Here is a 12,999-nt window from a genome sequence, read left to right as displayed (position 1 = left end):
ATTTAACCATACAAAAGAAACAAGTTGTGTGAGACCAGATTGGACTCTTTAATTCACTGACTAGCCCAATGTGGATATTTGCATGGATGCAGCATTTTTGTTCCTGGTAAAGTTCAGTGGGTTTCCCTATGCTGCCCTACATGCCCTCCCACCCCTTTTAATCATTTATATATGAATGTTGTGATAAAAATATTTCTGAAACAGTTGTAATAATTTGTGATGATATTAAGAGTCAAACATTCAATGTCATACACATAGATAACATATAAACTACTTTATGCATCAATAAATGTTGCTGTTCTTAAAATTTTGCCAGAATAGTATGTATTAATAAAGAATATGGCACCTTGATTTTGATCCAGGGTACTATTTAATCCTGTCTCTTCTCCCTTTCCTTATCTCTTCCAAGTACTCTTCCTTAGAGTACAGCCTATTCCAATCTGTCTTCAACATCCCATACTCAAGGTGCTTCACTGGGAAGGAAAACACTTCAAAAGCACCTTGTCTAACAACACCCAAGAAAAACAATCAAAATGTGTTTAAAAAAGTTTGAAAAACATAAACCTGGTAGTGAATACATTTCTTTAATTTCTGCTGAACAAAAAAGAAACAAATTCAAATTCAATATCTGCATAGATTAAAACAATGTAAATCATAGCAGGTGTTCACAATGTGAAGCAGACTGCATTGATAAATTGGGAAAAGCATCACTGGAATATATCTGAGCATGTTAAGTCTATAGATCCTGTTGGAATTCAGGTAACAGATAAATACACAATTTAAATACAAACACAATATATGTCACCTGTTTAGGTTCAGTGTGGCAGAGATGCATGTATTTCAACAATGTAACAAAATTATCTGTCAGAGCAAAATTACCCATCTCTATATAGCACCATAAAATAAAAAAAACAAGAGCAAATGTTTTGTAAAGCTAGGAATATTGTGATAAGTATTAATTAGGAATTAAATGTTGAGAAATTTTAGGAAATTAAAATATTTATTTTTTTATTAGTTATGTTTAAAGTGGGTTTGAACGTAGATACTTGTGGTTTTAAATATTGCATTATACATATTGATTCAAAGTTTTTTATGATGAGCAAAGAATCGAAGAAAAAAAAGTCTTAGTTTATTTACTAAGTATGTTCTTTACAAATACTGTACGCAATTTAATACAATTACTGTAAATTGCTTTTAAAGACTACAAATAATATTTACTAAATCTTTTCAAGATTTAAGATTATTTTATTGTTATTTTATTATTACTATTAATATTTTTGGACATGTTCTAGCATTAAAAATGCCTTCTTCTATAGTGATGATTTATACCAATTTAAATTGAATTGATATACAGACATGATTATTGATAGTTCAATGGTAGATATATTCACTAAAGGTTGTTATATGATATATGATGTTGCAACATAATCAAGGTTAACTTGCACTTGGATAGCTGAGTGCCTTGAATGTTTAAAGAGTTAGCACCATGGGTATATGCATCATGAATAAACATTGTGAATTAGTAAGTGTTGATATAAATCATTATCTAATTCAGTGGCACAAATTTGCATTAGACAATACTTTTTAACATGTTCAAGATGTCCAAGATGTTCCACAGTAAATTTATAACATGCAGACCCTGATGTCAAGGTCAAAGGTTGGATATAAAAAAAATGAAAAATGAGATGTGTTGATCCTACTAGAGTGTATCTAAGTAAAGTGATAAACATGCAACCAGAGACGGTAATCAAAAATGACGAAGTTTAAAATATTTTGCCACAACTACTCCTTTGTGGCTGGGGAACAAGAATATACAATCAAAATTTTTACAGTTACCTGTATGTTAAATCTCTTAAGGGACTGCAAAGCCTATTTCAATGATGTTTTCTCTTACTGCTAATATGGAAATCAACTTTGGCTCTGTATTATCAATAGAAAAGTGCATCCAAAGCAAATACTGTATGTCAAAATATATCAAAATCTTCAGCAAATCCCATTTACTTTTGGATGTCTATGATACTTGTTGTTTGAACATTGGGAGTTGAAATTGTCTAACTCTAGTAAAGAAAATCAAAAGAAAGAAAATCAAAGGGGATCACTAACTACAATGGTTAACTAGACTAAACATATAAGGCATCCTTCATTAACTAACCAGATTCAAATGCTGAGCAAACTATAAATGTATTTTCTTTTTAACAATGTGTCATGCATAGAACTAATGCCTAAGCACAGAATTGATCCCTTATCTTTGTTTTCTTGTGCAGAATTCTGTTTCTCATACTGAAAATGATGTTGCAACATGCAAACAAAGGCAGGAAGGACTTACCAAAACATATTGTACTGTACAAACCTGAAATGTGCAGATGAAAGTTTCTGTGGCTTTAAATTCAATGTTTCAAGGATAAAAATTAAGGATAAATGTATGATCTTGCTGAACTTGATTTCTTCAAATAAATTACTGATCAAACTAAATTTTATCTAAATTTTACTTTGTGGACTTCTTAGGGAGAATTTGCATTAAAAAATAAATAGACATAAAAAGCTAACATGAACCCTGACTATAAAACTAACTCTAAAGGTAAACTTAACTCTAACTTTAACACTAACCCAAACTTTAATCCAAACTTCTAGTTTTGTCACAAAATCATTCATCAACAAGTCAGCATTGAGATGATGTTTGTAAATAAACAAATATATGTCACCAACATACCGTATTTGCCGGCGTATAAGACGACTTTTTGACCCTTGAAAATCTTCTCAAAAGTCGGGGGTCGTCTTATACGCCGGTACACATGTTAGGGGGGCTGCGGCATTAAGTACAGGGGTTTGCAGGGGCTGATGTCTCTTACCTGGATCCAGTCCCACGACGATCCGGTCCAGGCAGCGCGGCGTCTCCTTCAGTTCGGCCACTGGATGTTCGTGAGGCTGCTCGGCTCCGCCTCCTCACCGGTGATTGGCCGCCAGAACTGTAGCTCAGGAAAGGCACACAGGCGGCCAATCACCGGCGAGGGGGCGGAGCCGAGAGGCCCCGCGAAAATTGAGTGCCGGAGCAGCAGGTAAGTGTTCTGTGTAGAGGTGCTGCTGCAACCACATATGCTGGCTGCAGCAGCACCATACGAGAACAGGGTCAGCAAGTCTCAGTGGGAGGAATAGTGCCCCATCATTGGTGTCACTGATACCAATGATGGGGCACTATTCCTCCCACTGATACCAACGATGGGGCACTATTCCTCCCACTGACACCAACGATGGGGCACTATTCCTCCCCCCCACTGACACCAACGATGGGGCACTATTCCCCCCCCCACTGACACCAACGATGGGGCACTATTCCACCCCCCACTGACACCAATGATGGGGCACTATTCCACCCCTCACTGACACCAATGATGGGACACCATTCCTCCCACTGACACCAATGATGGGGCACTATTCCTGCCACTGATACCAATGATGGGGCACTATTCCTGCCACTGATACCAATGATGGGGCACCATTCCTGCCACTGATACCAATGATGGGGCACTATTCCTCCCACTGACACCAATGATGGGGCACTATTCCTCCCACTGATACCAATGATGGGGCACTATTCCTCCCACTGACACCAATGATGGGGCACTATTCCTCCCACTGACATCAATGATGGGGCACTATTCCTCCCACTGGTGTGCATTGGAAGAGGGGTAGTCTTATACGGCGAGTATAGCCCAAACACTACATTTTAGCAGGAAAAGTAGGGGGGTCGTCTTATACACCCAGTCGTCTTATACGCCGGCAAATACGGTAGTTTTGTTTATCAACAAAGCCATATGCTCACAATTTTAAGGCAGCTGCTGATTTAGTGATGAATACTAAACAAAGCTTACCCTCACCAGTTATTGCTAAAAACTGAATGCTGGGTCGTTCTGACAGGGAAATCTCTAACACTTCCAGATCTTGCTGCTACAACCACTTCCACACATTTATAATGGCCCATCAGTATCTCTGGACTGTATAGGAGCAGGAAGGAGTGGGTAGGTTTTGGCACTATAAGAAAGTGACCGAACTTTGTAAGAATACGCTCAACTCTATCTCTCTCTTTTTTTTTCTAGATATAGGGGTCTAATTATAAATTCTACACAGGTTTTACAGGATTCATACATATCTACAACTGAAGCCATTTAAAAAATTGCTAAATTCTGGGTGGAAGTTATGTAAATCATGTGTGAAAACATTTATAAATAGATCCAATAGCATCTTCACTCATAATATTGTGATGAAAATATGCATTATTAAGAGGCAGGGCTCAAAAGTAGGAGCACGTTATTAAGGCGGGATTAAAGCAGTATTAAACCCAAAATCAGACATTTATTATATTGTAGCTTACTATTTTTTAGATGTGATGGCTTCATTAGCTTTCTTTTTTAATCTTTCTTTCATCTATTCTCTTCTATTTTCAACTGGTGATCCAGCTAGTAAGCTCTCTTCCAGATTTACAGGAATGAGCCAAACCATTTAACACTGCCTGGGTTGCTTACAATTCTCAGATTTTATTTATTCATATAAAACCCTTATCCTTAAAAGCAAAAAAGTTTTCTGTAGCTGATTAGAAAGCGTGAGCTGGAGTTAGGATTCAATTTGTTTGTGTATTTAAATCTGCTAGTATATTAACACTTCCCCCCAGACTACCAGTGTTGATGTCTGCTGTGTCCCTCATGTTCCTTAATCCAGAGTGGATTTCTAGGATTTCTCTCCATCTATCATCCAGCCATTTCTTTTTCCATTATTTTTAAATACATAATTTTTTATACACCTCTGTGGAAGCCCCCCAGGATCTAACAAATGCCAGGTGGTCTCCAAAGGTGAACCAAGGGAAATCACCTGTTGACTAGGTTACGTGTATTTGTGAATACACCACAATCCTTGTAGGAGTATTTACATGTACCCAGCTAGATCTGAGAGTTCCTACACAAAAGAGGTAGTTCCATCTGCAATATACATTTATTGATAGAGGTAAATAATATATACAAATTACACGCTAAGCAGTATTTACAACACAATGTACCGTTTAAATCTCTTGACTTATATGATATTTACAATTTACCCACAAAAGCATGTTTAAAATACAATGTACAATACAAGTATGAAGTTTGTTTACCTCTCAACTTCAGGTCTGGTCATGCTGCCTGCTGTGTGTCCCAACACAAAGAGACCCCCAGCTTGGTGGCCAAGCCTTATATCCCCCCCATCTTTCTGTACTGTAGCTAATATAATGCTCCTTAATTTGACACTGTACCTAGCCAATGCATATTGGGCACAGCCTGATTGGAAGTTCAAAGAAGGCCGCTGTTTACAACTCGTGAGATATGCTAAGGGGACAACAAAAGACCAGAACTTATATAGTGGAAAACTATATACATTTACATCAGTATGAAAGCTAGGAATAGTTTGATGCTGCAAAGCACTCAATTGTTTAGATACTGTATATTTCAATCTAACTAAAATATACTTGTAATTTTAATATTATTTACATCCATTAATTGAGATTTCACATAAACTCATTATCTAACATACCCAATGAACAAAGAGGAGAGGGGAATGGGGCAAGACTATATTTCTTGTACAACCTGTCCTAGATTACCAAAGTAGAGTGGGACAGTTGATATATGAAAACTGCTAACCCCCTAAAGGAGCTTTCAAGCCAGGGAGTGTGTGCTAGATTACTGTTTGCCATCACTTTCTCTAAGGCACCCTTAAATTGTCAAGGACTTTTGATAATTACAGCTAATAATACACATCAGTGAATTGGCCTGATAGTACAGCAAAAAAATCAGGTAACCCTAGACCTCCTCTATCCTTGACTAAATGCAAAAAATTGTATGATAAGTGGTGGAGGGGGAGGGTCAATACAACCGCAGTGAATACCTGATGCACCTGTTGGAAATAAGTCTTAGACATTTTTATAGGGGCTGTTTGGATGAAGAACAAAAACCTGGGAAGGACTATTATTCTTAGGATATTTATCCTGCCAAGCCATGTAAATTATGCTTTGTCCCAAGTTTTTAGATCCTCCCTCATGACACATAACAGAGTTGGAAAATTAGTAAAGTATAGCTTGTGGGGATCGATTAGTTTAATGTTAAATAGGAACCTGAGATGGTTTTCCGATGAAAGGAAAATGATGGTTCCTTATTGTGTCCATCATTGGTGAAATATTAGGGGCATATTTATGATTTAAGTTAATATTGAAATTAGAAAGTTCTTGGAACCTCTCTAACTCTCTCATAAAATTAGGTAAGGTTATGTGAAGGTTAGTAAAAAAAAAACCATCATAATCATATGCAGTGAGTTTGTTTCATGTTGCCTCTCATCCCCCTTGTGATGTATCCAACCATTTCTAACATATAGAACCAAAATGTCCCAAGATCACTTGTTCTTAAAATGAGTTATAATAGTGAATTATGACTATAGAATACATCAAACATTTCAGAATATTGCTATCACTTCCAAAAGAACTGTTCTGCAGCTTAACAACCATCTGTGCAACCTTTTACTAATGTTTTGAAAGCTTTAGATTTTCAATTTTTATTCCTTATATATCCTATCCAAAATGTAAACATAAAGGTTTGGCTTTATATATGCTTTAACCACCCTGGCACATCATCTATTCTTTTTAAAATGATGATCCTACAGATTTACCAATGATTTCTTTAGGGTGTACATCATTGTTCAGTAATTCATCATTTATAGCTTTTTCCTCATACTTTTATCAGTATCTCATATAATAAATGCTTTGTATTGCTGTTTAGTTTGGTCTTAGGAAAATACATCCTTTGGTGACATAGTATAACACAATTTTCCCCTGTAATGTCTAAAGTGAAATACCATTTATATAACATATGGCCAGCAGTTTAGAATACATGAAATAAATGACCCATTGCAGATTTTATTCCATGGGACATAACATGTTCTTAACAGCTGCCAAACATTTTCATTAGGGCATATTATGACTGGTGTGATACATCTGAACCTGTCCTGCATGCCTGAAAACATCTTTTTTATGATTCAGCTAAAGAAAAAAATGTTTTGTTTCTAAACGTTGACAAATGTATTAGCATTACTGAAATGCTTCCAGAAGTTTCACAAACTGTTAATGTGGTCTCAAGTGGTAACTTACATCCTTGTGAATTTTTTCTTCCAGCAAATATACTTTGTAAGATTGTGAATTCCTGCTCTTTTGTAGTGAAAAAATATTTTAGTTATTTTTTAAAATACAATTATAAATAGTGTTGTGCTACTCAATCATACCAATGAAATATAAAACATATATATATATAAGTGTGATATTAAATGTCAAGCAAATACCAAAGTCATTACAATAATAAGTCCCATATGGTGTATAAATAAATACAATAAACCAATAACAGTCTCAGTGATATCTATCCATTCTGTGAAAAGTCTATTAATAATACCTCAACTGAGAGTGCTCCAACATTGGAAGAAATAGCCGCTCACCTGAAGTATTGGACCCATATACACAAATATACAGGCATACAGACTGGATATAGATCACTCCATCCATCAACCAGATTCTCCCAAAGCAAACTTAAGGACCAGACTATCAGGTAGCAGCAGGTTCCCTTTAAACCCTACGATTCGATTGGTTAGTTAAGTTATTAATTACATTTTGTTGCATTTGTAATGAAATTCGCTTCATTTAGTTTTGTTTCATCTATTTCTTTTTGATTGAATTAACATTTTTCCAATGGATTCAACATATTTGAAATCAATTTGAAACAAATTTGAATATAAAATATTGAATCAATCTGAATTCACTGTAAAGAGTAACTGTTTCTATTTTATTTGAAATGAAAATTTCGAAAGACAGTTATATTCTTTCTGTTATATACTTTTCTGATCTATTCTGTTCTTTTATGTTGTATTCTATTCCTTTACTCTCTATTCTATTTCATTATTTTCTTTTGTTTTCTATTTTATTCTATTTACTCTGTTATATTCTTTTTGAAGTTCAGAATATTGCTATATTCATTCTAGTGTATTTTTCTATTCTGTTCTATTCTATTCTTTTGTTTATATATTCTTTTCCATTCCTTTCTATTTTATTCTTACCTAATCTAGTCTTTTTATTTTTCTTCTATTCTTTTATATGCTTTTATTTATTCTATTCTTTTATAATCTATTCCTTTATTTTCTGTTCTATTTTATTCTGTTCTTTCATATTCTATCCTATTCTTTTCAATTCTGTTTTACTCTATTCTATTCTGTTTTACTCTGTTTAATCTATTCTATTCTTATTGATATTCAGAAGATGGCTATATTCATTCCATTCTTTTTTTATATTATATTCTTTTATTTTTTATTCTATTATGTTCTATTCTATTCCTGTATTTTCTATTATATTGTATTCTATGCTTTTCTATTCTATTCTATTCTATTCCTTTAATTTCTATTCTTTATTATTATATTCTATTCTTTTTTTAAATTCTACTTTTGGATGATGGCTACATTTATTCTATTCTATTCAAATCTATTCTATTTTTCTATTTTATTCTATTCTGTTCTATTCCTTTATTTTCTATTGTATTGTTTAGTTTTCTATTCTATTCTGTTTCATTCTATTCTTTTTGAAATACAAAGTCGGAAGATGGCTATATTTTAACATTCATACATATAATCTTTGAAAAAAAGTAGCAATAGTCAGCAATATGTTTATATTTCAGATTTGTTTTTGAATTCGATTTGGTGTTCGAATTTGATTTAGATTCAATTTAACTTGATTCAAATGTTGGAAGAAATTTTGTTTCATTATTTTGGATTCCTTTAAATTCAGTACTATTGTAACTTGGAAATTAGGATACATCTGAATCTCTGAATAACAAAAATTTCATCTGAATTTTGATTTATAGTGAATTGATCCCCACATGTGTAATATATATATATATATATATATATATATATATTTTTTTTTTTTTTTTTGTTTTCTTTTTTAAACACGCCTGAAGTTCTTATTTACTGTTGTATATTTACAGCACCCCTTTTTATCTCTGTCTCTTTTTCCAGGTATATTTTATGTAAAAGTACCAGAAAGTTCTCCAGTAGGATCACCAATTGGAAGGATAAATGCTGTGGATCCTGATTTTGGAAAGAATGCTGAAATAGAATATAGCATTGTTCCTGGAGATGGTGGGAATCTTTTTGACATCAAAACAGACAATAATACACAGGAGGGAATACTAATTTTAAAAAAGGTACTTCATTTGCACATTGGACAGTATATATGCATTGCTGGTAAACTGATTTACGTGATTGGCAAGATTATTTGCTATACAAATATTTGTTCAGTTTCTCTATTCTGGAACCATCGGCCCTGAAAAAAAATAAATTCTGGGAGATCTGTAACCATAGGCTGTTTGGAGTCAAACCAATATGGTGGTAGAGGAAGCTACAAAGTAACAGCAGAAAATTTCTATACTCTGTATTGCTCACTAAGATCGGGGAAATTGGTACAGAAAATATCCCAGCATTAAATGAATCACTAGCATACAGCTTGCACAGTACTGACTGCAACTCCTTGAACTTGTGCATGTTTTTGCACAGATTCTTGACTGATTATAGCTGGGTCTGTGCCCATTAGAACAGCCTAATCACATGGTGTTTTCTTCTGGGGCTGCCATCTGCACAACTCTTGAAAGATAAAAGTAAGAGACTGCAATCACAATCCAGAAATTCTATGTAAGAAGATGTCCTATGATGTGACACTATAAGGAAGTGCATTTACATCCTAAAGCCTTAAAATGAACCCTAAATTTCTTTACTTAATTATGATCAACTAATGGAACATACTCACAAACTGCTTACCGAAAACAAAAATACACAACAGTCAGCAGTGATAGAACAGCTTGAGAGGGAGACTTCCATTTCATATACAGTATAAAGTGAAGAGGGAATTCTTATATCGTTTGAGCAGTAATAAGTGAATCTACCCAAATTCCATTTGCAGAGGGTCATTGAATCTTGCTTGAAAAATATGAACACCTAACTTAGCTGTGCACCCCATTAATTTCTATGGGGCAGGGATTCTTTATACTAAACTCTGGCAGATTTCATATACACTGCTCAAAAAAATAAAGGAACACTTTGAAAACACATCAGATCTCAATGGGAAAAAATATCATGCTGGATATATATACTGAACTAGGACTAGTAATGTGTTAGGAACGTAAGGATGCCCTATTGTTAGATGGATATGAAAATTATCAACCTACAGAGGACTATATTCAAAGACACCCCCCCACCCCGAAAATCCAAGTGAAAAAATGATGCAGCAGGCAAGTCCATTTTTCTGAAATTAATGGTGCTCAGTAATTTGTATGGCCCCCACATGCTTGTATTCATGCCTGAAAATGTCAGGGCATGCTCCTAATGAGATGAAGGATGGTGTCCTGGGGTATTTCCTCCCAGAGCTGGACCAGGGCATCACTGAGCTCCTAGACAGTCCAAGGTGCAACCTGGCAGCATCGGATGGCCCAAAACATGATATCCCAGAGGTGTTCTATTGGATTTAGGTCAGGTGAGTGTAAGGGCCATTCAATGGTATCAATTCCTTCATCCTCCAGGAACTGCCTGCATACTCTCACCACATGAGGCCAGGCATTGTCGTGTGCCAGGAGAAACCCAAGACCCACTGCACGAGTGTAGGGTCTGACAATGGGTCCAAGGATTTCATCCTGATACCTAATGGAAGTCAGGGTGCTATTGTATAGCCTGTAGAGGTCCATGTGTCCCTCCATGGATATGCCTCCCCAGGCCATCACTGACCCACCACCAAAATGGTCATGCTGAATGATTTTACAGGCAGCATAATGTTCTCCATGGCTTCTCCAGACTCTTTCATGTCTGTCACATGTGCTCAGGGTCAACCTGCTCTCATCTGTGAAAAGCGCATGGCAAGAGTGGCATGCTGTGGTGCGACCATGCTGTCAGTGGCAGATACACATGATCATGGAAACTCGGTCACATGAGAGCTTGGTCCAGTAAGCATGGGCATAGTTTGGAAGGATGCAGGATGGGGCACACTGCTAGAGCTGGTGGTAGTGACACATTTTTTTTGACTCATTGACATCATCCCTCAAGTTCTAGGAATCAGAAGTCCTCTCCAAGTGCCCAGAGCATATGCAACATGGTTTCCATGCGTTATTTTAGCTTGCATGTCTGGTGGAAATGAGCTGCACTGGGCCAGGGCAGCTGGCAGCTCTTCAAGCTTAGACTGAGCGGTAGCCGACCCCATGCCATCTTTAGCAAGGCAAGGTTATGAGAGAAAGTGGCACTAACCTGATGTACCTTTCCTGGCACATGTCCTCCCTCTTGTGATACAATGGTTTATTGTAAAGTTTGCTGGCTTTAAGGAGGACCTTTGTAAGGCTAAACAGTTTTGTGGCCACTTTAGCTATTCATATCCAGCCAGTGTTCTAACCTGGAAAAAAATAAAACATTATCTGTCTGCCAACTGCCTCATCTGCTGATTGCCTCCTCTACCTCTTCAAATCCTCAACCCTTTACTCTTTCTACTCTTCATCCATTTCCCCCTTTCCTCTCTTTCTCCTCCTCCTCCTCTTGTTGTGCCTCTGAATCATACATGGTAAAGAACTGAAGCAGTCCCCTTCCTCCATTTACTTGCCTGGGTCACCCCACAGCAACATATTCATAAGCTTATTTAAATCCCTTTTCAGCATTTGACAAATCTGGCCTTTATTTTAGAGTGACAAGAAGAAAGCCATTGTTGAAAGAAAGACATAAGAAGTCCCATTTGCAGTGACAAGCCATGTGGGGGACACAGCAAACATGTTGAAGAAGATGCTCTGGTCAGATGAGACAAAAATTTTACTTTTTGGCCTAAAAGCAAAACGCAGAAAACTAACACTGCCCTGAACACACCATCAACACCGTGAAACATGGTGGGGGCGGCATCATGTTGTGGGGATGCCTTTCTTCAGCAGTGACAAGGAAACTGTTCATGGTTGATGAGAAGATGGATGGAGCCTAATACAGAGTAATCTTAGAAGAAAACCTGGTAGAGTCTGCAAAAGATTTGAATAGAGAAAAACAAAACAGAGGGCACACTGGCATTGTGCATTACCTTTAAAAGTATGTTTATTAAATTTAAAAGAAGGTATTCTACTCACAAAAGTACATGAATATAAGCACATCATATGAGACCACTCTGTCCAATTCGCACTGCGTTTCTGAATGGTGATGAGAATGATGGACATCCAAAATGGCTGACACGTTTTGAGGACTAGCTCTGATCCAATTCTGCATATTGCACCACATTTTGCGGACCTATTTTGGGGTGTTGTTAACTTAACATACACCCCCCCTGCGGTTCACATGAACAGGGTGCGATTCTGATGCGGTGCAGGAGTCACACAGAAAATGCTGCGAATTCCGGACTGCATCAGTGTGAACCCAGGCTTACTATGAGTTTAGTCTCCATTTATATTGTGATGCAGAATTTGTTTTCACTCGATAAATGCAATTCAATTGATGTATTATAACAGAAGGGTCAAAATCAAACAAGCTTTTCCATATCAGATTAGACAGGGTAAACAAATGTTCTTATTAAAATTTCCACCAGAGTGGCATCTATTTAAAATGCTATGCATTGATAACATGCTAATTAAGTAAGGCAAGCAAACTAATTGGTGTCCCAACCTATATTTTGATTTTGCAAATGACAATGCTGTAATTTTGAACGTGGCATCATTTAACTAAAAGTGGGCCTACAGCTTCAATATTATATGAATTGGTCTATGTTGCAAAAACATAAAAATTGTCCCTATATAAATAGACACATGTAACAATGAATATATATATATATATATATATATATATATATATACACATATATATATACATACACTATATTTTTTTATTATGGAATAAAACATTTTTGGGAATTTGGATTTTTTTCATTTTTGGAATAAAAGTCATAACCAA

At 35.9% G+C, this 12,999-nt stretch overlaps 1 protein-coding gene across 2 annotated transcripts in view; it reads left to right on the top strand.

The window, feature by feature from the left end:
• CDH12 (cadherin 12) overlaps positions 1-12,999 on the top strand; it is a 1,084,366-nt gene that overhangs the window by 1,025,160 nt on the left and 46,207 nt on the right. For both annotated transcript variants that reach the window (XM_089674839.1, XM_089674840.1), the window contains one exon: positions 9,064-9,251. In XM_089674839.1, coding sequence (XP_089530965.1) covers positions 9,064-9,251 — 188 coding nt within the window. The remainder of the gene's footprint in view (positions 1-9,063; positions 9,252-12,999) is intronic.

Source organism: Staurois parvus, unplaced genomic scaffold, assembly GCF_062004578.1.
Source record: "Staurois parvus isolate SC_StPar_1 unplaced genomic scaffold, SC_StPar_1.0 ptg000153l, whole genome shotgun sequence".
Lineage (NCBI taxonomy): Eukaryota > Metazoa > Chordata > Amphibia > Anura > Ranidae > Staurois > Staurois parvus.
This window is presented reverse-complemented; position numbering and strand designations above follow the sequence as displayed.